General features: G+C 50.2%; 1 protein-coding gene across 1 annotated transcript in view; it reads left to right on the top strand.

Annotated features, from left to right (window-relative positions):
• The first annotated feature begins 375 nt into the window (after positions 1-375).
• The window catches only part of LOC144737222 (pregnancy zone protein-like), a 58,970-nt gene continuing 31,460 nt past the window's right edge, over positions 376-27,885 (top strand). The window contains exons 1-16 of the mRNA XM_078619943.1: positions 376-564; positions 2,391-2,619; positions 5,577-5,733; positions 8,207-8,259; positions 9,115-9,135; positions 10,773-10,947; positions 11,735-11,819; positions 15,538-15,658; positions 18,140-18,254; positions 18,937-19,046; positions 19,575-19,748; positions 20,214-20,453; positions 21,930-21,990; positions 22,433-22,575; positions 25,310-25,459; positions 26,235-26,384. Coding sequence (XP_078476069.1) covers positions 488-564; positions 2,391-2,619; positions 5,577-5,733; positions 8,207-8,259; positions 9,115-9,135; positions 10,773-10,947; positions 11,735-11,819; positions 15,538-15,658; positions 18,140-18,254; positions 18,937-19,046; positions 19,575-19,748; positions 20,214-20,453; positions 21,930-21,990; positions 22,433-22,575; positions 25,310-25,459; positions 26,235-26,384 — 2,061 coding nt within the window. The 5' untranslated portion in view covers positions 376-487. The remainder of the gene's footprint in view (positions 565-2,390; positions 2,620-5,576; positions 5,734-8,206; positions 8,260-9,114; positions 9,136-10,772; positions 10,948-11,734; positions 11,820-15,537; positions 15,659-18,139; positions 18,255-18,936; positions 19,047-19,574; positions 19,749-20,213; positions 20,454-21,929; positions 21,991-22,432; positions 22,576-25,309; positions 25,460-26,234; positions 26,385-27,885) is intronic.

Raw genomic sequence — 27,885 nt, forward strand, 5'->3', positions numbered from 1 at the left:
CAACAACCACAAGACAACTTAGATTAAGGCCACCAGTCTAACTCTGTACTACAACAAACAAACATGGCCAAACCAAAAACTTTTCGAAAATCACCAAAATAAAGCCGAGTTTGGAGCGCAGAGAGAGGCTGCCGCTCCCTCCACCTTCCACTCCAGCATCACCACGCCCTGACCCCAGCACCACCCCTCTCTCAGCATCACCATGCCCCCCACCCCAACCACAGCACCACCCCTCTCTCAGCATCACCATGCCCCCCACCCCAACCCCACATCTCTCCAGACTCTCCCCGCTTCTCCCTCCACCCTCCCTTCACCCCGAACTCCCCACGTATAAAAGCCTCTCGCCCTCTCCCAAATTTACGTCTCGACCGATCAACTGGACCGAGGTTCGCGCTCGAGACACGCGCCGACTCACAACCCACCCACGGCAACCCAACCCAACACACTGACCCACTGACCCACTCACCCACTCACCCACGCAAGAGCCATGGGTATGGCTGGGCACGCGTTCCTACTCCTCTGTGCCCTGGCCGCTGTCGTGAGCGCGGATGAGGAGACCTCCGGGTGAGTTGAGGGATGGAGTGACGTTGCTGCTGCTGCGGCAGTAGGTCAAGCTGTGTGTGTCTGTGTGTGTTTTGTGTTGTATGTGGGGAGCGGTGGTGCAGCGGTTAGCGCGCTGCGCTATGAACCTGGCGACCCGGGTTCGATTCCCGCTCACGGCTAACACCAGTGACGATTATCTGAACCGGTCCTGGGCCTCCCCTAGGTCGACTCAGCCTTAAATGAGTACCCTGTGCGGTGTGTAAACATCGCCACTGATGGAGACAAAGGCGGTCGGGCGTGGTGTTGGCCACCCACCCCCTCGTGTGCCGTGCCGGCCTTCATAGGTGCTCGCTAACAGCACTTGCCCCTACAGTCTGTTAAGGCTATACGGGGGATCTTTGTCTTTGTGTTGTACGGGGGAGCGGTAGTGTAGTAGCGGTCAGCGCTACGCTGCACTATGAACCCGGCGACCCGAGTTCGATTCCCGCTCACGGCCAACACCAGTGGCGATTTTATCTCGACTCAGCCTCAAATGAGCACCTGGTGCATTGTCTAAACATCGCCACGAGCGAGACAAAGGCGGCCGGGCGTGGTGCTGGCCACCCACCTCCTCGCGTGCCGTGTCGGCCTTCATAGGTGCTCACTAACAGCACTTGCCCCAACAGTCTGTTCAGGCTATACGGGGGATATTTGTCTTGTGTTGTGCGGGCAGTGTGGAGCGCCGGGTGGCTAAAGCACAGCAAGTTGGCATGGTAGGGGGCACAGGTGGTGCCATCGGCCACTCATCTCAGTCAGTCGACCCCGTGGCACCTGCTGGGTCTGCCCCGTGACCTCTTGGTGCACCTAGCCTGGCACAGTAGGGGGGCACAGGTGGTGCATTGGCCACTCATCTCAGTCAGTCGACCCCGTGGCACCTGCTGGGTCTGCACCGTGAACTCCTGGTGCACCTAGCCTGGCACAGTAGGGGGGCACAGGTGGTGCATTGGCCACTCATCTCAGTCAGTCGACCCGGTGGCACCTCCTGGGTCTGTCCCGTGACCTCCTGCCAGCGGGCGTTCGACACTTTACGTGGCCTCAACGTGCACCTAGCCTGGCACATGCGCCTTGGTGATGTAACCGTAATTTCAGATTTTAGTTCCTTGTCCTTCGGCGCCCCTCTGATTAGCACAGTTGGCTACTCATGGTGTGACAGAAGCTCAACACACGTTAGCACAATCAAATCGTCTATGGTTGGTCCGCTAGGCACTAGCTGGTGTCTGTGTAAGTGGCAATAGCCGGTGTCTGTGTGAGTGGCGCTAGGCACTAGCCGGTGTCTGTGTGAGTGGCGCTAGGCACTAGCTGGTGTCTGTGTGAGTGGCGCTAGGCACTAGCTGGTGTCTGTGTGAGTGATGCTAGGCACTAGCTGGTGTCTGTGTGAGTGACGCTAGCTGGTGTCTGTGTGAGTGACGCTAATCACTAGCCGTTGTCCGTGCGCGTGACGCTAGGCACTATCTGGTGTCTGTGTGAGTGATGCTAGGCACTAGCTGGTGTCTGTGTGAGTGACGCTAGCTGGTGTCTGTGTGAGTGACGCTAGGCACTAGCTGGTGTCTGTGTGAGTGACGCTAGCTGGTGTCTGTGTGAGTGACGCTAGGCACTAGCTGGTGTCTGTGTGAGTGACGCTAGCTGGTGTCTGTGTGAGTGACGCTAGGCACTAGCTGGTGTCTGTGTGAGTGACGCTAGGCACTAGCTGGTGTCTGTGTGAGTGACGCTAGGCACTAGCTGGTGTCTGTGTGAGTGGCGCTAGGCACTAGCTGGTGTCTGTGTGAGTGACGCTAATCACCAGCCGTTGTCCGTGCGCGTGGCGCTAGGCACTATCTGGTGTTCGTGCCGTCCGAGCTGCACGCGCTCTCATCGGAGCGGCTCTGCGTCTCGCTGCTGGGCGTGACCGGGGAGGTGACGTTTCGGGCGACGCTCCACTACAAGGAATCGTATTACACGAGACGGGTGGTGCAGAGGCACACCGTTGTGGGAAGGGGCAAGACGGGTGTGCTCTATCCGAGCGACGGAGGTGACCTCCACCACTGCTTCTCCATCACGGTGAGGACACCCACTATGCGACGCCCCTCTTCATTTCTTAATATCTGCATTTTCAATAAATATGCTAATTTCTTGATATGCAAATTCTTACTCTGTGATATCTGTCTGCTAATATGTCTGTCTATAGTTTTCTGGTTAGATTTTATGTCGCTATTTCATTATACCTGATGATGATTGCTTGTGTTGCAATCGAAACGTCGTATTCTATTATTTAATTTAATTTATTATTTTAGTTTTAGACGTGACTTAACCGAAAGAAACAAATATTAATTTTGATGTTTTACCTACGTGACTTTACCCAAAAAACCTAAGAATATGATTCCTTGCAGTCACGAAAGCTTCAAATCTAGAACTTTGTTTCAAAAGTCGTTGTCAGAAAGAAAAAAATGTGAAATCTGGAAAAGCGATCAGAGATAACCCTACAACGTCACAACGGGTCCCTGACGATAGCTCCACATCTCTGTTATGATTAACAGCTGCTTATCGCGACTTAACATCATTTAACATGATTATTATTATTTGACAAACATTTAACAGGAAACATTTTAATACGTAACATCAAACATCCGTGGCGCCTCCCACAGCTCCTGCTAATACTGCATGAATGAGACAATATGTGCTTATACAATTAATAATGAAATAAATCATATATTAACAATATGCAAACGACAGAAGTAATGTTTAACACGTAGGTTTTTTCGACCAATATTATTCATGATAAACGTTTTTGGATTAGATCGCGTTATTTATGAATGTGTCGTAACCCTCCACCACCCAACACGGCCAATCAGCAAAGAAGTGTTACGTTGACAAAAAACAAATAGTTCACTACTTTAGCCCACCGGTGTGTTGAAGAGTGAATCCACAACATTTACAAACACAACTGTCGGAAGTGGCAGAACATGCTTGCCAACACGGACACTCAATTGATTTCCATTGAAATTGAGAGAAAAAGAAATAACTTTAATCGCTCTGACAGCTACAGGCTTAGTGAGCGGCCTGGAAGCGTATTATTAAATAATACATATTACAATTCCTTACAGGGGAAACACATACTAATTAACTGATTACTAACGTAGCATATAATTACAAAAACACACATTACAACTCATTACTAATCAGAACAACTGACTGATTACCAATCTCTTATATAATTGCAATACCCCCCAACCCGCCTAAAATCGTTGCATCCTGAATGAGTTAAATGATGACGTCACCTTGCTGCTCTATTTAAGAACGGGAGCAAGTGAGGGCTTCACCATTCTGGCAAATTGCCCGATGATGCCGGATGTAATTACCAGCGAAACGTCGTGCTACTCAAAAACTGTAAATCACAACGGTCGGATGGCTGCTAGACTTCTGTGCAGCCTATGGGCTTGTGATTACTAACACTCCGTTCCGGTGTAACAGGCTAAAATAACCCCTGTCCTAGGCTAAACTATACCCGGGGGTTTAAATTAGACTGGGCCAGACCATATCCCTCCAGGCCAGACTATGCCCCATGTGAATGTTCAAAGGCAATTATCCATACAGAGAACAGCCGACAACGAACTTCAATTGATATCTAAAAAGCGTATAAATGGAAGTAAGAATCTCAATTTGATCAATTGAAGCATTTTTAGAAACAGTCGAAGCCAGTGAAGTCGAATACGCGCGCAGTTCCATTGTGGTGTTGTCGGAAGTCACGGAATAAGGTTAGGAACTAAGAACTACAGGACTAACTTGGACCAAGATGTCAATGAATATGTAAACACCTCTGGCATCTCTCGTGATAGAGTCTGGGCAACAGATGCCGAGATCATGGCCACAGCGAATTCATGTGTATATCGCTCAACACGATTACTATCATGGGGGTATGATTTGGCCTAGAGGGGCATAATTTGGCCTAGGCCATAATATACCCCAGAGTGTAAATTGGCCTAGGCCATAATATACCCGGGTATAATCTAGCCGAGGCCGTTTTAACCCCGGGTATACTACGGACTGTGGGTATACTACGGCCTGTTACACCGGCAACGGAGCATCCACACAACATCATGGATGCACTCCGGGTCCAACCAAGAACATCTGCTGGACTATATAGTGACGGAACAGCAGACGCGGGCCCATTTCCTTGAGAATAGAACCTACCGTGGAGCTGATATGCCCACTGACTATCCGCTTGTCATATGTAAGATGCGCCTGTCATTCTTTCACTCCGGTGGTGGGTGTACACCCAGGACCCCATTCTAACCCACAGTGGCCTGGTCTCAGCTAGCTGATGAAAGTTGCAAGTGGGAATTTCATCATCGCTTGCGGCTGGGGTTGGCATCGTCCCCCACGCATCCTGATGTCGAGAGGAAATGGGTGAGGTTTAGGGCAGTGGCTCATACAGCTGCAATGGCTGCTGTGGGTACACAGTCTAAGCCTCGCCAGAGACCCTGGCTGATGGAGGAGGTGTTTCGGCTAGCTGAGAAAAATTGACAGGCCCACTCACAACGTCTACAGCATCCCACATTGGAGAATGCGGAGGTTTGCCGCGGCCTTCACTTGGCGCTGCAAGGATGAGTGGTGGTCGTGTGTTGCTGAGGACCGCAGTGCCAAGAGGGAAGAATGAGTAGATCAGCAGCAGGTCACGTGGTTGACGACGGCTATGACGGTGACGACGACGATCGCCATGACGACGACGATGATGACGACGATCGCCATGACGACGACGATGACGATCGCTATGACGACAACGATGATGACGACAATGGCCGCGACGACGACGATGACGATGACGACGACGACGACGATGATGACGACGATCGCCATGACGACGACGATGACGACGACAATCGCCATGACAACGACGGTGACGACGACGATCGCCGCGACGACGACGATCGCTGCGACGACAACGGCCGCCTGCAAGTCGAACGGCGAGGGACGACCCCCTTGACGTCGATGCCTCCGGCGCTCGCGGCGCCGCGCAGGTCCCCGACGTCCAGGGGACGACGTACGCCAACCTCGTGGTGCGGGCGGCCGGCGAGGGGCTCAACTTCACCAAGACGCACTCGGTGGTGGTGAAGAAGGCCAAGGACGTCGTCTTCGTGCAGACGGACAAGCCCGTCTACAAGCCCGGCCAGAGCGGTGAGCGGGAAGGCCGCCCTCCACCCTTCTTTCCCGAACAGTCTGTTCAGGCTATACGGGGGGCCTTTGTCTGTGTATAGGTACTGCTACTCGCTACTGACAGCACTTGCCCCAACAGTCTGTTCGAGGCTACACAGTGTTTAATAATGAAGTGTATATTGTAGTGTCTAGTGGAGTGTATAATAGTGTGGTGTATAGTGTAGTGTACAATAGTGTGGTGTATAGTGTAGTGTACAATAGTGTGGGGTATAGTGTAGTGTATAATAGAGTAGATAATAGTGTAGTGTATACTACAGTAGTGTATGCTACTGTAGTATATAATAGTGTTTAGCAGTGTAGTGTATAGTAGTGTAGTGTATTATAGTAGAGTGTTGTGTATAGTGCATAATAGTGTAGTGTATATTATAGTGTATAGTTTAGTGTATTATAGTGTAGTGTCTAGTGTAGTGTAGAATAGTGTAGTGTATTGTGCAGTGTATAGTAGTGTAGTGTATAAAGTGTAGTGGATAATAGTGTAGTGTATAGTGCTGTGTATAGTAGTGTAGTGTATAAAGTGTAGTGGATAATAGTATAGTGTATAGCACAGTGTATAATAGTGTAGTGTATACTACTGTAGTGTATACTGCTGAAGTGTATAATAGTGTTTAGTAGTGTATAGTAGTGTAGTGTATAGTGTAGTGTATTACAGTGGAGTGTAGTGTAGAGTGTAGTGTAGAGTATAGTGTATAATAGGGTAGCGGAGTGTATAATAGTGTAGTGGCTCTTAACCCCACAGATGCGCGTACAAAGGGGGTCACCATCGTCATTTAATCTGGCAGGGAGGCGGGGGGCGTTATCCGGTACGTCTCACGAACGCTCGGTTCGCGATGAAAAAAAAGTAACAACCCCCACACAGCGTGGACGCGCAATGTCCAGCGGGTCGATGACATTTCGGAATTTTTTGCGTGCGCCAAGAAAAAATTGTCACGTCGGCACGCGCCACGCGAGGTCGTCACAGAGACCCGCACAGAGACCCACAGACTCACACAGAGACTCACACAGAGACCCACAGACTCTCAGAGACTCTCACAGAGACTCACACAGAGACCCACAGACTCACACAGAGACTCACACAGAGACCCACAGACTCCCACACAGACCCACAGACTCACGCAAAGACTCACACAGAGACCCACAGACTCCCACACAGACCCACAAACTCACGCAGAGACTCACACAGAGACCCACAGACTCACACAGAGACCCACAGACTCACACAGAGACCCACAGACTCACACAGAGACTCACACAGAGACCCACAGACTCTCAGAGACTCTCACAGAGACTCACACAGAGACCCACAGACTCACACAGAGACTCACACAGAGACCCACAGACTCCCACACAGACCCACAGACTCACGCAAAGACTCACACAGAGACCCACAGACTCCCACACAGACCCACAAACTCACGCAGAGACTCACACAGAGACCCACAGACTCACACAGAGACCCACAGACTCACACAGAGACTCACACAGAGACCCACAGACTCCCACACAGATCCACAGACTCACGCAGAGACTCACACAGAGACCCACAGACTCACACAGAGACCCACAGACTCACACAGAGACCCACAGACTCACACAGAGACTCACACAGAGACCCACAGACTCCCACACAGACCCACAGACCCACACAGAGACTCACACAGAGACCCACAGACTCCCACACAGACCCACAGACTCACGCAGAGACTCACACAGAGACCCACAGACTCACACAGAGACCCACAGACTCACACAGAGACTCACACAGAGACCCACAGACTCCCACACAGACCCACAGACCCACACAGAGACTCGCACAGAGACCCACAGACTCCCACACAGACCCACAGACCCACACAGAGACTCGCACAGAGACCCACAGACTCCCACACAGACCCACAGACTCACGCAGAGACTCACACAGAGACCCACAGACTCACACAGAGACCCACAGACTCACACAGAGACTCACACAGAGACCCACAGACTCCCACACAGACCCACAGACTCACGCATACTCGCACAGAGACCCACAGACTCCCACACAGACCCACAGACCCACACAGAGACTCGCACAGAGACCCACAGACTCACGCAGAGACGACTCACAGAGACCCACAGACTCACACAGAGACCCATAGACTCGCACACAAAACCCACAGACTCACACAGAGACCCATATACTATTCACACAGAGACCCACATACTCACATAGGGACCCATAGACTCACACAGAGACTCACACCGAGACCCATATACTCGCACAGAGACCCATAGACTCGCACAAAGACCCACAGACTCACACAGAAACCCACAAACTCGCACAGAGACTCACACAGAGGTCTTCATATGTGCTGCTCGCTAACAGCACTTGCCCCAACAGTCTGTTCACTCTATACGGGGGATCTTTGTCGTTGTTTGTGTGTCTCTGTGTGTGCAGTTAAATTCAGAGTGGTCACCTTGGATGAGAATTTTGGAACCGTCTTTAAAACGGTAAGAAACCGTCTCTAAGAGTATCTAAGCCAAGTGGTTCTTATAACCTTGACTGCGCATTGTATCCATTTGGTTCACAATTGTAAATGTGAGCGGGAATCGAACTCGGGTCGCCAGGTTCGTAGCACAGTGCGTTCGCTAACTGCTATACCACCGCTCCCCACACACACACAGATACACAAAGATCCAAAGACAAAGATCCCCCGTATAGCCTTAACAGACTTTAGGGGCAAGTGCTGTTAGCGTGCACCTATGAAGGCCGTAACGGTACACGAGGGGGTGGGTGGCCAGCACCACGCCCGACCGCCAGATACACACACACAGATACACAGACACAGACAGACGCACACAGAAACACACACGCAGACACACACACAGACAGACAGATACACGCTAACACACACGCCGATCACACAGCATCACACACACGCAGACACACACAAAGTCACAGACAGACACACAGATGCACGCTAACACACATGCTGACACACATGCAAATACACATACACCTACACACACACATACACACAGACACACAAACACACACCCATGACGACTCGAGGCCACGTGTGTAGATAACGCCTTGTAATATTTAACCGAGCATTGCCGTTTTAAAGTAACTCGCCATTTCCACGCCTGACCCAGGGGTGGGTTCTGTAAACACCTGGGGGAAGATCCACCAGCTTTGGATCAAGCAGAGCCCGCCCCTGCTGGTGATGATGCTGATGAGGAATTGAATGTTGAAACCGGACCTTGTGTGTAACCATCTGGGAGCACTTCCACCAGCGTTGGTTCGAGTAAAATATGTGTGACCGTTACTAACCAATCGTGCTATGTTTTTCGTTTCTTTTGCAGTACGCTCTCATATATATCGAGGTAAGATGCCACAATGGATACCAATGTAATGTGAGGACATATCCGGCTCACTGACGTATCACAACTCGTCATGATGATTGGCTCTGCCGGTCCTGGTCCATAGCCAATGGGGGGAAGCCTAGGGGCGTGGCCCTGACGTAATGGGAAGGTGACAGCTGTAAGTAGAGGATTGGTTCTGCTGGCTTTGGCCACAGCCAATGGGGAATGAGTCGGGGGCGTGGTCCCGGGAGCCTACGAAGGAGCCTGGAATATTCCATGGAGGCTACCCATGATTGGTGGAAACGTACCACGTGACCCGGGTATTAAATAGGGGTGGAGACGAACGACACGTGGTCAGAACGGGGACGAACAGAGAAAGGGGGCCACGCGGGAACGGGGCTCCGGGTTGCCATGTGGCGGTGTGTCTCTCTCTCTATCTATCCCTCTCACGCTGCCTGTCAGCAGCGTGAAGGAAAGCTGTAATGCAAGTTGAATAAAAGACTGGATTCCAGAAGTCGCCTCAACGACCTTTATTACACCTATATTACTATTATAGTTTATTATTATTATCTGTGAAAGCGCTGTGCAGGGACTCATTTACTTAAGAACGAGGTAGGTTCCAGATGTTTGTTCGTAACTACATTTGTTCATAAGTCCCACATTACTCCTGTCGATTGGAAACATGGTGTACAGCATTTACACTCAACACGATGAATGGCTTTAAAAGTTGTATAATCTCCTGTAGATGTAGATGCCACTGGTGTCTTCACTTTATGCGGATGTAGATGCCTTCATGTTCTGCAGATGTAGATGCCACTGGTTCTTCACCTTCTGCAGATGTAGATGCCACTGGTTCTTCACAATCTGTAGATATAGATGCCACTGCTGTCGTCACGTTATGCAGATGTAGATGCCACTGGTTCTTCACATTATGCAGATGTAGATGCCACTGGTTCTTCATGTTCTACAGATGTAGATGCCACTGGTTCTTCACGTTCTGCAGATGTACTGTAGATGCCACTGGTTCTTAAGGTTCTGCAGACGTAGATGCCACTGGTTCTTCACGTTCAACTACTATCATCCCAACCACCGTCACCACCACCACCACCACCACCGTCACCACCACCATAACCCCAACCGGCAACCGCCACCACCACCACCAGCACCACCATCACCCCAACCGACACCAACACCACCACCACCACCACCACCCCAACCACCATTACCATCACCCCAACCGCCACCACCACCACCCCCACCATCACTCCAACTGCCACCACCCCAACCACCCCAACCACCACCACAACCACCACCACCATCACCCCAACCGCCAACCGCCACCACCACCACCATCACCCCAACCGCCACCACCACCACCATCACCACAACCACCACCACAACCACCACCAACACCACCACCCCAACCGCCACCACCAGCACCACAAACACCACCACCATCACCCCAACCGACACCAACACCACCACCACCACCACCACCCCAACCACCACCACCACCATAACCCCAACCACCAACCACCACCACCCCAACCGCCACCACCACCACCGCCACCCCAACCACCAACCCCAGCCACCACCACCACCATCACCACAACCATCACCACCACCAGCACCACCTGAGTGTGTGCACGTCACCGCAGGACCCGCAGAGGAACCGCATCGCGCAGTGGAGGGACGCGAGCGGCCGGGCGGGCATCGTGCAGCTGGAGCTGGGCATGCCCTCCGAGCCGCCGCTGGGCACCTACAACGTGGCGGTGGTGGAGCAGCGCGGCGGAGACTCCGTCGCCTCGCACACCTTCACCGTGGAGGAGTACGGTAGGGAGAAAGGGGGAGGGGAGGCGGACGGTGGGCAGGAGGTCGATGTACGTTCAGTCAAAATGTCACATGGGGGCGGATAGGGGGTTGCCTCTGTGTGAGGAGTCTGTGGGTGTCTGTGCGTCTGTGGGTGTCTGTGTGTGTCTGTGGGCCTCCGTGTGAGTCTGTGGGTGTCTCTGTGGTGAGTCTGTGGGTCTCTGTATGAGGAGTCTGTGGGTCTCTGTATGAGGAGTCTGTGGGTGTCTGTGTGAGGAGGCTGTGAGTGTCTGCGTGAGTCTGTGGGTCTCCGTATGAGGAGTTTGTCTGTCTATGTGTGAGAAGTCTGTGGGTGTTTTTGTGAGGAGTCTGTGGGTCTCTGTGTGAGGAGTCTGTGGGTCTCTGTGTGAGTCTGTGGGTGTCTGTATGAGGAGGATGTGGGTCTCTGTATGATGAGTCTGTGGGTCTCCGTATGAGGAGTTTGTCTGTCTATGTGTGAGGAGTCTGTGGGTCTCTGTGTCATGAGTCTGTGGGTCTCTGTGTGAGTCTGTGGGTGTCTATGTGAGGAGTCTGTGTGATTCTATGGGTCTCTGTGTGAGTCTGTGGGTCTCTGTGTGAGTCTGTGGGTGTCTGTATGAGGAGGATGTGGGTCTCTGTGTGAATCCGTGAGTCTCTGTGTGGCAACGGGGAGGCCATCATCCAGCAGTGGATTGACAAGAGAGATGTACGTGTGCACAGTGTATTTTATTGCACCATGTACATGATGATGATGATCGCTACGTGATTATTGTTGTTTCCATTCTGATTGCAGTGCTCCCAACTTTCGAGGTCTCCATTCAGACGCCATCCTACCTGAACTATCTGGATGAGAGTGTCACTCTGAAAGTTTGTGGCAGGTATGCACTGAGCTGAGTTTCTCTCTGGGTTGGTTCACAATGGCAGTGTCAGAGACATTGAGCAAATATTCACGAAAACCTGAGTTTGAGCCCTGGGTCTGGGTGTTTTTCAGGGTTGGTTCACAATGGCTTTGTTAGAGACATTGGGCCAGTATGTATGATAACTTGCGTTTGATCCCTGCATCTGGGTGTCTCTCTCTCTGGGTTGGTTTACATTGACCATGTTTGAGACATTGAGCCAGTATTTATGAGATCCTGGGTTTGTGCCCTTGGTCTGGGTGTCTTTTTATGGGGGTTCATAATGTCCATGTTAGAGACATTTAGCCAGTAATAGGAGATCCTGGGTTTGAGCCGTGGGTCTGAGTGGGTTCATAATGGCCATGTTAGAGGTATTGAGCCAGTACTTATGAGTTGCTGCGTGAGACACTTGAGTATTTTATTAAATGAATGTAGATTTTGTGTGACCCTGGTGAGAATTCACGAGGCCAAGACGAGAACCGCATTAGGCTGAGTAGTCACCAACGTGACAACACAAAACTCCCTCCCTCCCTCCCTCCTTCCTTCCCTCCCTCCTTTTTTTTAACGATCAGACGAGAAAGATGCTCGGTCTTTCGGCACTTTTCTTCGTTCATCATCTCGTTTTTTTGCTTGCTTATGTGCCCCCTTTTTTAAAATCAAAGATATAACGCGGGTTTCCCGTGTAACATAAGTCCCATTATGTGCTATTGTGTCCATAGACACCAACAAGAAAAATAAATCACCCTCAAAAACCCATTACCAGATCCCCTGCTTTCGTCACATTAGACAAAGCACCCTTGGTAGCACAACGCTTCGAGAAAGATGCGACACACCCCGTCAACTGAGCGTACCGAAATTCCAGCCAAATTCTGGCAGAAACCAGGGCCTTGAAGATGCGGCAGTGGCTGGGAAAGCCGCTCCTTTCGATTGCGCATTTCCTGGCCCTATAGATGGCCAGATTGGCGTTGTTCATGATAAAGTTTGTCAACCCCTCTATATCCTTGGTTCCCTCGTTCCCCCTATATCCAAAAATAAGAATTGTGGGTGAGAAATGAAGATTGAATTTCAGTAGAATATTGCGTAACAGCTTATTGAGTGATTCTAGGCTTTTGCAGTTGACGTATTGGTGCGCTACTGTTTCGAGCTCACCACAGAATCCGCATTCAGGATTTGTGTCTGTGAAAAGTGCCAGAAATGTGTTCGTGGTCACAGTCCCATGGGCAATGCTCCAGCTAAGATCACCATGGCGCTTGTATGACGGATTTGCATAAAACAGCTCCCAATGAGGCCTCAACCGATCACTGCAGTGCATCGTGTCCCTCCAAGCGTAGCCTTTGGGTAACGTTATTATTTGTCGGTGGTGGAAATCGACCATTTGGGCATACAGCTTTTTCCGGTCTACACCTGAGAAGCACCCCTCCTGGTCATTCCCCGAGGTGTGCCCCCCCGTGCTGCTGTGAGGAAGAGCGGTGAGTGTGCTCCTGTGCTGGGACGACGGTCAGTGTTGGTGGCACTGGGCCACTGCCGGCCGACTCGTCACCAACACTCACGGCAGGCACGCTGCTCCCCACTGTTGTTGAGAAGGACCTCCGTACCCCATTCACAAGTTTTGCGGCGAGTCTCACCGAGTGCATTTTGGTCATAGCAGTTATCTCGGTGGGGAGAAGCCACCGTCCCCTCGTGCCTGGTCTCACCAAATCGCCCACCCTCGTGGGACGTGCGTCCACCATGCGTTTTTCCATGGCAGGGCCCACAAGAGAGGGTAGTGCCATGTTGGGGTTACGTAACAGCGGCTCGTGAGCGAATTCTGATGCTGACCGGTGTGTATTCAGCCGGGCGGTGACAAGGAAACCTCAAGTATGTAGGATACTCCTGTAGAAGTGGGGAATCTGTGCGAGTGGAATACCTATAATGCCCATGAAGAAAAGCTGCTTGCTGCACTGATGGCCCCCGAGGTTGTTGAGAAGAAAAGATGCTGTGGAACACCACATGGGTGATGGGGTCATGTGGAGAAACCTCAGTACGGCTTGTAGGCGAAATTAAGAAAGTTGGCTCCGTACACACACCAGACCTTGCCCGCCCTCCCGCAGTGGCAAGGCCAAGATACCAGCAGCCACACGGTGCTTCCTCTACGACCAGAAGAAGGCAGCTATCAGTCTCTGAAGTTTTGCTATCAGGTATGCGGGTGGAGTGAGTGAAAAGAAGCGGTGCCACAAGGTGGACGCAACCAACTGGTTCACCACCAGGGATTTTCCCTTTAAACGTGAGAGATTTGCACAGGCGCCTCCAAGGCTCCAGTCATTTCCTCACCTTCTCTTCCAGGAAATCCCAATTTTCCTGCAGTGGTTTTTCTCCAGGCCCAAGGAGCACGCTGAGATGGTGCAGACACTCTTTGCTCCACGTTATTGTTTTGGCCAACTCGGGGTGCTGGGCTTCATCCCACTTCCCAACAAGCAGCCCACTGCACTTCTCCCAGTTCATCCTGGAGGAGGACGCACGAGAGAAAAAACAAAAGAACGAAAAAAAACGGAATAAGTATAACCCGTAAAAACAAAGTTTTTCACTATAAATCCTTTATATGCGTGGCAGCGAACTTAATATAAAGGATTTAAAAATATATTCGCCTGTGGAGGACGCGGGGATCGATCCCGCGACCTTTGGCATGGGAAGCGAGGGCGCTACCAACTGCGCTACTCCGCCACGGCCTGTGGAGGGGTTACGCTCTGGGCTCTTATACTGTGACGTTCAGCCAAAGCGATGAATGAGTTCTATTTGAATATATGTAAAATATTTTTTTTTTGCCTAAAAAGTGTAAATTTTTGGGAATTTTTTTTCACGAACATTAATTGTCTGTCACAACGGGTCTGTGTGGAAAATGTCAGCTCGATTGGATCACGGAAAGTGGGTTAAAAAACGAGCGAAAGATTTGCACGGTTCTAAGCAAGCAAGCAAGCACGCAAGCACGCAAGCACGCAAGCAAGCAAGCAAGCACGCAAGCACGCAAGCGAACTTAATATAAAGGATTTAAAAAAGACAATTCTTTTTTACAAAACTCAAAGATTGTTTGAGGAAGAAAGGAATTCAAATTCGAAATGACAACAAAGAAAAGCGTGATTATGAAATCAACTATCAAATAAAAGTGGAGAATTGTGTGGAGAACAAAGACACCAATACACTGCAGTTTGCGCAGCTGCGCCCTGAACAGTGAAAACAACAGAAAGAACAAATAAGGAAAAAAAAGGATTTCTAATGGTAGGTTTTTACCCTTTTAACTGGTACAAAACTGACACCTTTATTCAAGGCATCATGCTTGCAATGACTAAAGGTGTCAGTTTTGTACCAGTTAAAAGGGTAAAAACCTACCATTATATTTTGCCACTGGTAAAAGAGATCTCATAGTGTAAAGGATTTCTAAATTAACAAACAAACTGATCACAAATGTGTACGAAGAAAGACATTGTTGGTGGAAATAAATCTCGAAAAAAATTGTGAGAAAAATAAAGTTTTAGAGATAAGGCCAGGAGCTCTGGGTTAAACAAGTCTCTCTCCCTCCCTCCCTCCCTCCTCCTCCCCCAGTGTAAAATAAAGATTCCGCACCTCAATATATAATCGGAACCATTTCATTTAAGCTGCCGTGCCGGGTGCGGGAATTGTTTTTTTTTTACAATTTTGTCATTTAGGCTTTTCTACATTTCCACAGATACACGTATGGGAAGCCAGTGCACGGTGCTGTGAATGCAAGCGTGTGCATTGAGGGTCAGTCCAGGATGTGGTTTCGGGAAAGGTGCATCGCTCCAGTCTGCAACGAGTTCTTCATGAAAGTAAGCGAGTTGGGGGTGCGGAGGAGGTTGGCTGTGTCTTGCTGTCGAGTAGCGTTTAGCCCGCGACGAACCCGGCGACCCAAGTTTGATTCCCGCTAACGGCAACTAATCAATGGAGACCGGTTTCTCCTGGAATCAATTATATAAAAATAAAAAAATCTTGAAAAATGTCACTGATTAATCCATTTCGGCCACTGGACAATGGTGGGAAGAAAAAAAAACTACTGGCACATCCGGTAGAAGAAAAGAGCTTCATAGCTTCTCAGATTTCCTCCGGTAGAAAATTAATGCGGGGCACTCCTTAACGTTCGCGGATAGATACGCTCCTGGAAAGGGATGCGCGTGGCTCCAATGTCGCGTTACGTCAAAAGCAATTTTCCCATAAAAAAATTGATGGTGAAGGGTTTAGGGGATTTCACTAACAACTCGCACACATTTTCGCCGATATTATCCTAACCTATATCAATACAGCACATATGCAATATAACACTCGGTCCTTCATTCTTAACAACTTGCTACAGCACCCTCTCATTCATTATCCCTCCACCACCTGCCGACTTTTGCTACAGCTCCCTCTCATTATTTATCCCTTCACAACCTGTACTCTCTCTCATTTATCTTGGCACCTATTTTTTATTTATAAATCTGCAGCATCTCCGCGAAATGCCCTTTCCTCCATCGATTAGCCCCCCGGCTTGTAACTCCGCCCGACTTGCGTTGTAGAGACGAAGGAGGTGTAGACACGGCGAGGTCGCCGTACGGTGGCGCAGCGGCACTTGCAATACCGCTGGCAATGCCGCTGGCAATGCCCCTGGCAATGCCACTGGCAATGCCCTGGCAATGCCACTGGCAATGCCGCTGGCAATGCCGCTGGCAATGCCCCTGGCAATGCCGCTGGCAATGCCGCTGGCAATGCCGCTGGCAATGCCACTGGCAATACCACTGGAAATGCCGCTGGCAATGCCGCTGGCAATGCCGCTGGCAATGCCATTGGCAATGCCCCTGGCAATGCCCCTGGCAATGCCGCTGGCAATGCCGCTGGCAATGCCGCTGGCAATGCCCCTGGCAATGCCCTGGCAATGCCACTGGCAATGCCGCTGGCAATGCCACTGGCAATGCCCCTGGCAATGCCCTGGCAATGCCCCTGGCAATGCCCCTGGCAATGCCGCTGGCAATGCTATTGGCAATGCCCCTGGCAATGCCACTGGCAATGCCCCTGGCAATGCCGCTGGCAATGCCGCTGGCAATGCCGCTGGAAATGCTATTGGCAATGCCCCTGGCAATGCCCCTGGCAATGCCGCTGGCAATGCCGCTGGCAATGCCCCTGGCAATGCCCTGGCAATGCCACTGGCAATGCCGCTGGCAATGCCACTGGCAATGCCCCTGGCAATGCCCTGGCAATGCCCCTGGCAATGCCCCTGGCAATGCCCCTGGCAATGCCGCTGGCAATGCTATTGGCAATGCCCCTGGCAATGCCACTGGCAATGCCCCTGGCAATGCCGCTGGCAATGCCGCTGGCAATGCCGCTGGCAATGCCCCTGGCAATGCCGCTGGCAATGCCGCTGGCAATGCCGCTGGCAATGCCGCTGGCAATGCCGCTGGCAATGCCCCTGGCAATGCCCCTGGCAATGCCACTGGCAATGCCAGTGGCAATACCACTGGCAATGCCACTGGCAATGCCTCTGGCAATGCTATTGGCAATGCTATTGGCAATGCTATTGGCAATGCCACTGGCAATGCCACTGGCAATGCCGCTGGAAATGCCACTGGCAATGCCACTGGGACGCGGCGATTGGCTCGGCTGGTGCCTACGTCGCGTTGCCACGGGTCACGTTACTCCCGACAATTTCTCCGCTTAAATTTCGATCGAAAGCTTTTGTGACTGCAGCATGGATTCATCTTCTCGGTTCTTTCGGTGAAGTCACGTAGAAGGGAAATAATAAAATAATAAAAATAAAACCTAATAAAATACAATTCTCACGACATTTCGGCCACAACGCAAGCAGCCGTCCTCAGGTGAAAAACAGCTCTGTTAGAAATAAATAAAATGGAGAAGAAACGTTACCCGGAGCCACTGAAAGACGTTTGCAATGGAGAGAACACAGCCGCTGAGAGAAGGCGGTTAAGGGATGATCAATGAGAGGGTACCGTAGGAGGAGAGGACAGACGGTTGATATTTCAGGACGTGGAGGCAGATATAAATGTGGAGCGTCACCTGCCATAGATGCGCTTGCCTGGGACAAAGACAGCTACGCTGGAGCTCTTACTCGTCAAGAGTTGCGAAACACCCCCCCCCCCTCCGGTAAACTGTTAATGAAAGGGTCTTACCGTCCTCTTCAACACCTCGTCGGGGCTTCTTTACAAAAAGGTCTCAACGCAAAGCGAAGCATTATTCGAAAGTGGGCGCGCCGCAGAAGCGCGTGAAACCGCGGATCGCCTTGCATTCTGTATCTGACCCATTGCGAACTTCCGATACGCCAGGTGGGGAAGGATGGATGCGTGGAGTGGCAAGTGGACAATGCCAAGCCAAGCAACGCCTCCTGTCAAAGGAGGCACACTTTGAAAGTCGTGGCTGTGCTGGAGGAGGAGGGAACAGGTATCTTTCTTTTTGCCGATCTTATTTTGTTTGCATGATATTTTTCCTCGGTGGCTAGGAGATGTTGACTAACCTCGCCTGCTATGCAAAGGAGGCCGTCGGTTCGATCCGCCGACCCTGAAGATGCCTGTTGTATATTTGGAGTTTGGCACATCTGTCTCTCTCCCCACAGTGGTCGCATGGATTGTGTGAGTGAGTGGGTGGGTTAGTGTGTGAGATTGGTGGGTGAATGAGTGAGCGGCTTGGTGAGTGAGTGGACGGATGAGTGAGTGGGTAACTCAGGTTTTTCTTAGACTGAGAATAGGTTTCCCCTTTTTTTCTGGCAACAAAACAGGTGTTAAGATGTTAAAACACCAAACTGAAACCTTTTACAAGGAATCATGTCTGCATTAACCACAATACTTGTCTCAAACGGTGTTAGACTGGAGGACGCCTCCTCTGGTCTAACACCATATGAGACTAGGCTTGAAAGAAAGCTGTCTCTGGTGTGGACCAATCAGTTTCAAAGACAATGCATATATTATCAGAGTATGTTTTTTTATTTGCATTCTGACCACAAGTATTGTGGTTAATGCAGACATTGATTCCTTGTGAAAGGTTTCAGTTTGGTGTTTTAACATCTTAACACCTGTTTTGTTGCTCTTTTTTTGCACCCCCCCCCCCCCCACCACCGCCTGCACAGGAATGAAAATGCAACAGAAGGCAGAGAAGAACTTTGAGACGGACATAACCCGGATTTCGTTCGTCGACATGCCCTCGTCTTACCGATACGGGCTTCCATTTGTGGGAAAGGTAACCTGAGCAGAGCACATCCCAGCAGAACTGCGGTGTATTATGACCCATCATTACGCCTTCATCCCCCTCATTGTCGTTAGAAGTCGCCCTACGAGCTTGTAAACAACCGGGCCCCCAATATTGCATTTGCAAAGGGAATCTTTCTCTGTCTCTCCCTGAGTTGTTAGTTTACCTTTAAAATTACTCGTGTAACTACTGCCTGTCGTCGCGTGATGGGTTCGTTTGAAAATTAAATTTGGTGACGGAAATGTAAATATTGGGTTTGAATTGTAAGACAATTTGACAGTCATCTACACGAAAAGTTTCACTCGAGATTTTATTTGTTGTTGATGAATCCGCACTTTGGTGTCGTTGGTCGGAAATTTTTGTTGCTTCTGAAAAAGAGCTACATATGTCAGTGGGCCTTACCTGGTAAAATAGTAAAAGAAAAATCCTAAAATAAAAATTGGCCTCGTTTTAGTGGTACCACGTCAGATAATCGCCACCTTTGCCGGGAGTCGAACTCGTCCATCCATGTTTCCACAGGTGAAGGTGGAGAGGCCTGATGGCAGTCCGGTCCCACACAAACTCGTCAGCCTGACTGTGAAGCAAAACAACGCCGGTCCTCCCGGAAGCCAGCACCACACCGGGGCAGACGGAACGTTCACTTTCACCATAGACACGGGCGACTTCAATAGGTCCGACACGATCTACCTGGAGGTGAATCACGGACCCACGGTGTTTCCAGTAGGACGTCGATCTGAAGATCGACGTCCTCTAAGAACTCCGAGAGGTCAAGGCTCTGTTCCTGGGGTGATGGGGCTATTGCCACTGTGCAGCTCCCAGGCATTGTAACCTGAAGGCCTGGATTTCACTGAGGCCTAGGTTACTTGAAAGCCTTAGTTACATAAGGCATGGGTTTCATTAATGCCTGGGTTATATGAAGGCCTTAATTACATAAGGCCTGAGTTTAATTAAGTCATGGGAAACATGAAAGCCTTAGGTACATAAGTACTGGGTTTCGTTAATGCCTCTGTTACATAAAGGACTTAGTTACATGAAGGCATTAATGATACATTCTGTAGAATTTTCCCAATTTGTGTTGTATTGCTTGAAGAGACACATCCGTATGTGTCACCCCCACCCCACCAACCCCACCCCACCCCACCACAATGAACCCCGCAGGCCACAGACCCCGAGTTCAACTCGGGTGCCCATCCGGGTGTGACATACCAGCACGGTTACAGAACCATCAGGGCGTTCTTCTCGCCCAGCGACAGCTTCCTCCAGCTGGACCGCGTCGCTCACACGCTCGAGTGCGGCTCTGCCGTCTCTCTGCGCCTGCTTTTGGTGCTGAAAGAGAACAGGAACAGCGCCGGTGACGGCCACGGGGGAGGAGTTGTGCATCCTGTTATTAATGTTCTGGTGAGCGCCGTCGCTTCCGTCTCTCTGCCTGCGAATCTCTTTTTTCACCGTCGTAATGGCGGAGGTCACTCGCGCGCTCACCCGCAGAAGCAGCGAATCACCCACAGAGTAGCTCGCTTACTAACCCACTCACCCACACAGTGACTCCCTCACTAACCCACTCACTCACTCACCCCCTCACTCACCCACACATCGACTCACTCACTCACCTATGGACTCACTGACACGTGACCAATGGACGAGTTTTTTCAAGACAGGTAGCTTTGTTATCATGGGGGCAATTTGGACAAATGATGAGCGGCACGCCACGGCCTTGTCATTTCGAATCACGTCCGGTGGGGATCTTTAACATCCGCCATGAACCGCGCACCACGTGGTATTCCACGGTCAAAGCACCCAACACTGTCAAAATTAGGACGGCCACTGGATTCCTATGTCATCTTTAACTTGAAGTCCTTCCACCACCGCCGCCCCGCACCTTCGATGAACACGGTTGGCTACGTACGGTGCAAAATAAGTTCAACATACACACAGAATGGTTGGCTACGTACGGTGCAAAGGAAGTTCAACATACACATATAGCACAGTTGGCTACGTATGGTGCAAAGGAAGTTCAACGTACATATGTAATGATGCCTTGACACACTCCTCTTAAGATGGCACTTTATTGAAGACGCGTTCACTTAACATCAGGCGGAGATCCCACTGCAACGGCCCCTAGTCTCCCTAAAATATCAACATGAGGCCACGCTCCCCTTCTCGATCATTCCTGTCATTACCTCCCGTGGCCACCAGTCCATTCGTACTGCAGGCTGATTCCCCTGTCATTACCTCCCGTTGCCACCAGTCAATTCGCACTGCAGGCTGACTCTGCTGTCATTACCTCCCGTGGCCACCAGTCCATTCGCACTGCAGGCTGATTCCCCTGTCATTACTTCCCGTTGCCACCAGTCCATTCGCACTGCAGGCTGATTCCCCTGTCATTACTTCCCGTTGCCACCAGTCCATTTGCACTGCAGGCTGATTCCCCTGTCATTACCTCCCGTTGCCATCAATCAATTTGCACGGCAGGCTGACTCCGCTGTCATTACCTCTCGTGGCCACTAGTCCATTTATACCGCAGGCTGACTCCCCTGTCATTACCTCTCGTGGCCACTAGTCCATTTATACCGCAGGCTGACTCCCCTGTCATTACCTCCCGTGGCCACTAGTCCATTTATACCGCAGGCTGACTCCCCTGTCATTACCTCCCGTGGCCACTAGTCCCCTCACACCACATACAGGCACTATTGTCATTACACATACATGGCACGGTTGGCTACGTACAGTGCAAAAACAGTTCAACATACACACGCAAGTGCCGAAATACAGGTGTGCTTTGATAACCCATCTCTTTAAAGTAAAAAAATAGTTAAAATAGTAGTAAGTATGCATTGAGGTGATATTGTTGGCATTGTTGTTTCTATTGTTGTTCAGGTCATGTCAAGAGGAAATATCCTGCACACGGAGTCCTTCACCATGGACAACGTGTACCTGGGTACGATAATTAATGACACCACCTGCATTCTGATACACTGTGGATTACACAGGGAGGTGGCAAGGGTTAACAATGGCCATCTATGTGTATCTGTGTAAGTCTGTGTGTGTCTGTGTGTCTGTGTAAGTCTGTGTATGTCTGTGTATGTATTCCAAACTGGAGCTAGACATATGTGCACTGAGCAGGTACAAAAACTTCTCCACTTTCTTTCTCTTTCCACAACTTATGGGCGAGTACACGGGATGGAGTATTTTGATGGCGTAAGATACCCAGGCAGGTACTTTTATGGGGCTGACGGTGAATCCCAACCCTCTTAGTGGACCTGCCAGGGAGCATTCGAAACTTCACGCAATAGACTTAACGCGCATAGCGGTTGTTGTTGGTGCGTGTGTACGTGCGTGTTTGTGTGTGTGTGTACGTGCGTGTTTGTGTGCGCGCGCAGGCAAAGCGCATTCCCATCACTTTCAGCTCAAGGTTAAACACAGCTTCGCACCGACGGCCCGACTCCTCGCCTGGATGGTCTTCAACAACGAGACGGTGGCTGACACGCTCGCCCTGTCCGTGCACAAGTGCTTCCTCAACAAGGTACGCCACACTGGCGGCCATGATGGCGAGGAGTTGTTGACCACCTCGCCTAGTATGCAGGAGGTCATGGGTTCGATGCCGACCCCGAAGATGCCTGCTGCTGTATGCTGGGAGTCCGCGTGTCTCTCTCGCATCATTAACATGGTGGCTAGGAGATGTTGACCACCTCGCCTGGTATATAGGAGGTCGTAGGTCACATGACGGCCTTAGTTACACGAAGGCCTTAATCACATAACGCCTGGGTTTCATTAAGGTCTGAGTTACATAAAGGCCTTAGTTACATGAAAGCCTTAGTTACATAAGGCCCGGGTTACATGAAGTTCTGGTTTTCATTAAGGGCTGGGTTACATAAAGGCTTTAATTACATTATACCTGGGGTATATGTAGGGGTTGTGTCTCTCTCACCGTGGTCACGTGAATTTTTCTACGGGCTCCTCCGTTTTTTTCCCCCTCCACATTCAAAAAGTAACGTCATGCGTTTAGAAGCAGCTGCCGTAACATTTGCACGTGGTGACAATAAGCCGTCAACTTCGCTGAAGCTATCATTTGTGATAGCTTCAACCGTCGCTTCTGAAAAAGAGGCTCCATGGCAGCTCAGTAGTTGGAGCTTTCCACCCGGTAGACAGAGACGACCCGGTTTCCCACGTGACTTTAGCTCGCGCTAGTCTGCTCAGAATGACTCTTGAGCTGGGGCGGTTTCTTCATTAGGGCGATTGGGCGACGCACCACCAATCTCAGCCGTTACTGTGCCTCTGGATATAGTCCAATCAGCGTCATGTCACGTTCTGTGGAGTACCGCCTCTTTTTGGGCGATTTTACTCTGGCTGAGAATCGCCCCGAGTGGCCCTATAGACTTACATTCAAAGATGTTTTTTTTCGAACGGCGGGCGCTGCAATGCATTCTCTATGGCTTCCGGGAGGGCTCGCACTAACGTGCTTACGTCATCATACGTGCTACCGTCATCATACGTAAGCACGTTTCAGTCAACAATATTATTTGTCGCCACCTAGTGGAATGTTTAATAAAAGAAACTGAGTGGATTGTAATAATAGTGAGATAGAAACAAACAAGATGTATTGTAATAGTCACTTTATTTTTCATTAATATTAAAGAAGTGAAGTTGCCTTTACATGCTTAAGCTGTTAATTTATCCATTGCATGGGTGGACCTTATCCTTATCAATCATCCAGACATTTGCCCCCCCTGAGAGATTTTGCAGGAGCCGCCACTGCTCTTGAGTGGACGATGTTTAGCGCTTCAAAACCCGAGCTCGGCATGGCCGATGAAAGGTCGGCACAACGCATCCGGCGCAAGTGACGTTTCTACTCTAGCCTGTGGGGAGTTTCCAGGAACGCTTTGCGATGTCGTGAAACTAAACTGTTTCTATTTTGCCAGGTATGAAGCCCCACCTGCATCTATGTATAACATACCAGTCAACCCAAACGGTTCACCCCGTATTATTGTACACGGAATTGAGTTTTCAGGTCTATACGGCGTACAGCCGTTTCAATACGGGCACTATATTTTAGTTTGGCTGTTTATGTTGGTCCCTTGTGATGGGACTTTGTAGGCTAAACGTTGGTATTTATACGGGCACAGGGTGATCAACAATGTCTAAATTGGTCTTTAACAAGGTAGGGCACTGATCAGGGGTTGGCAGGTATGTAGTAGTGTAGTGTATAGTAGTGTAGAGTTTATTGTTTATGGTAGTCTGAATTGGTCTGTAATAATGTAGGCATTGATAAGGGGTTGACAGGTATGTGTAGAGGTCTTTTCCAGGAGCGACCTGGCCATCACAAATTTACAGCAGCAACCAAATACCTCTAAACACGTAGAGACGTTGATTCTAAATGTTGAGGGAAAAACTGGAGGACCCGGAGAAAAATCCACGCGGCCACGGGGAAAGACTGCAATCCAGGATCTCCTGTATACCAGGCGAGGTAGTTAACATCTCCTAGCCACCGTAATGGTGATGATGAGAGAGTGAGAGACACGCAAACTCCAAATATACAGCAGCAGGCATTGTCACGGTCAGGTTCGAACCCACGACCTCCTGCGTACCAGGCGAGGTAGTTAACATCTCATAGCCACAGTGGCTAAATACGGCCGATGAAAGGGAAAAAAAAACATCGGCAAGTGACGTTGCTACCGATTCTACTCGTAGTCTATGGGGAAAACAGGGGGTGGGGGGTTCCCAGGAACAGCATTGTGACGTCATAAAGGCGGGGGGGGGGGGGGGTAGGGGAGGGGGAGGGGCCTCCCATTCTGCTGCAGTGGATTGGACGTGTTACCGAGTGGCGAGCGGTGGTGCAGCGGTTAGCGGTACGCTGCGCTACGAACTCCGGCGACTCGAGTTCGATTTCCTCTCACGGCCAACGCCAATGACGATTATCTGAACTGGTCCTGGGCCTCCCCTAGGTCGACTCAGCCCAAAATTAGTACCTGGTACGGTGTGTAGTAAACATTGCAAATGGGGGAGACAAAGGCGGCCGGACGTGGTGCTGGCCACCCACGCCCTCGAGTGCCGTGCCGGCCTTCATCAGTGCTCGCGAACAGCACTTGCCCCTACAGTCTGTTAAGCTGTTAAGGCTATACGGGGGGGGGGATCTCTGTCTTTGTGTGTGTGCGTGCGTGTGCATGCATGTGTGTGCGTGTGCGTACGTGCGTGCGTGTGTGTGTGTGTGCGCGTGTGCGTGCGTGTGCGTACGTGTGTGCGTGTGTCCGCGTGCGCAGGTGTCTGTGGGATTTGAGCACGAGCAGGAACTTCCGGGAGCCATGTCCACTCTGTCGATCCGTGCGTCTCCCGGCTCTCTGTGCGCGCTGCGCGTCGTCGACAAGAGCGTCCTCCTCCTCAAGCCCGAAGCTCAGCTGTCGGCCGAGTCGGTAAGGCGGGCAACACTAACAACCATAATAACAACAATAACAACTAAAACAATATAATAACAACGGTAATAATAAAAACAACAACAACAAAAAAATAACAACAAAATAAGAATAATAACAACAATAACAACAACAATAATAATTTTCGATGTAAAGCTTTCGTGACTGCAGGGATTCATCTTCTTGGTTCTTTCGGTAATGTCACGTAGAAGGGAAGTAATAAAATTCAAACAATAAATAAATATGCAAATACAAAAAATATAAAAAAAATAAAGTAAAAATACATAAAAATAAAATATTGTATTATGTTTTATTTTTATTTTTTTATTATTTCCCTTCTACGTGACTTTGCCGAAAGAACCAAGAAGAACAACAATAATAATAACAGTAAAAACAATAACAATTTTAACAACAATAACAATAATGACAATGATAGTAACAACAATGACAACAATACAAACCTAGTAAACTTAGAAATATAATCCAATACAACAAAGAGAGTCGGCTAACATAACAGTCAACACTCCTACCTGGTTGATTACGTTCTTCCAAAGATTGCTAAATTTGAGAGAGAGACAAAACACAGACACGGAGACACAGCCAGACACACAAGTAGAGAGAGATAACACAGAGATACATAGAAAGAGACACACACAAAGGCACACAGAGAAACAATGCCTCTGTGTCGAGGCTGCAAATATTACGGGGACAAAGAAAGTCAACTCTGTCTTCTCGCCGCATCTCTGTCTGCTCTCGCGGCGATTTGTCCCGACAGATTTTCCAAAGGCTTCAGGTGCAGGACCTCACTTACTACTTCGACGGAATCGAGGGGTGGGATTGCAGCTCGGAACATGATCGACGGCGCAAACGATCGTACGGTGCATGGATGGATGATTTCCAAAATAGCGTGCATCGGCTGTTCAAGGTGTGTGCTCCACAACGCCCACAACACCACCACCAACAAGAACAATAACTACAGCGTGACCACCAGTAACATCATAACCACCACCAACATCAGAATCACCACTATCATCATCTCCACCACTACCACCATTTCCACCACCACCACCACCAACACCATCACCACTACCACCATCTCCACCACCACCACCACCACTATCTTCATCTCTACCACCACCACAATCCTCACCTCCACCACCAGTGCTGTACCCTGGATGTGGTACAGCAAAGTGTCTGTGTGTGTCAATGGGTGAGTGTGTGTCACTTGCAGCTGGGGTTGGCATCGTCCCCCACTCCTCCTGATGTTGAGGGTAAATGTGCGAGGTTTAGGAGTGTTACTCATGCAGCTGCATTGGCTGCTTTGGGTACACGGTCCAGACCTCCCCAGAGACCCTGGCTGACAGAGGAGGTGTTCAGGATGGTTGAGAAAATGCGACAGGCCCACTCTCATCGTCTACAGCATCCCACGTCAGAGAATGAGGAGGCTTACCGCAGCCTTCGCTCGGAGGTTCGGAGAGCCGTGAGGCCCTGCAAGGATGGGAGGTGGTCGGGGGTTGCTGAGGAGATGGAGTCTGCCTCAGTGGCCCGCGATCACAAATCCCTATTTAACTCCATCATGATCATTAAGGACTTTCATGAAGGTGAGCGGGCCCGGGTAAAACTACGTGGTCGGGAGTCGGAGCATTTCCCTGTACACCTTGGGGTGCGACAGGGATGTCCTCTGGCTCCCATATTATTTAACATCTATTTTGACCACGTAGTTCGTGAAGCCTTCAATAGCTGTACCAGGTGAATTTCCATTTGGTACAGATATGATGGGAGGCTGATCGATGCCCGGGTGCGGTCAAGGGATGGCTCCCTATTGGTCAACCACGTTATGTATGCTGATGATTTTGTAATTGCTGCTCATTCAGAGGAGGAGTTAGAGACGCTTCTGCTTAAACTGGAGCATGCCACCAAAACTAAGCACCTGCCTCGGTATTTTTTACCATCGGACACTCCGCCCCCACAACTCCCAATCGGTGATGGGGCAGTTGTGTCGAGAGTGGAGAGTTTCCCATACCTGGGCAGTGTGCTCATGACCGGCTCCGGTTTGGCAGCGGAGGTTTCACTCCGAATCAGTCGAGCGGCAATATCTTTTCATCGGTTGCGTAATGCTGTGTGGAAGCTGCCTGGTCTGTCGCTCCGCAGGAAGCTTCAGGTCTTCTCGGCCACAGTCATTCCCTCCCTTCTCTACGCTTGCGAAACGTGTACCCCCCTAACAGAGCATCTTCGCCAGTTAGAAACATTTAGGCTGGCCTGCCTTCGATCCATCTTGGGTTTAACCTGGCTGGATTGTGTGAGGAGCTCACAAATCCTTGAAAGATCTGGGCCAAGTCCCATCAGTGAGCTTCTCTGGCATGCCTAAACAGCTTTTGTTTGGCTGGATCGAGGGGGATAAATGGGCGCAGCACGGGCTAGAGATG

The sequence above is a fragment of the Lampetra planeri genome, chromosome 66, assembly GCF_965212315.1.
Source record: "Lampetra planeri chromosome 66, kcLamPlan1.2.h2, whole genome shotgun sequence".
Taxonomy (NCBI): Eukaryota; Metazoa; Chordata; class Hyperoartia; order Petromyzontiformes; family Petromyzontidae; genus Lampetra; species Lampetra planeri.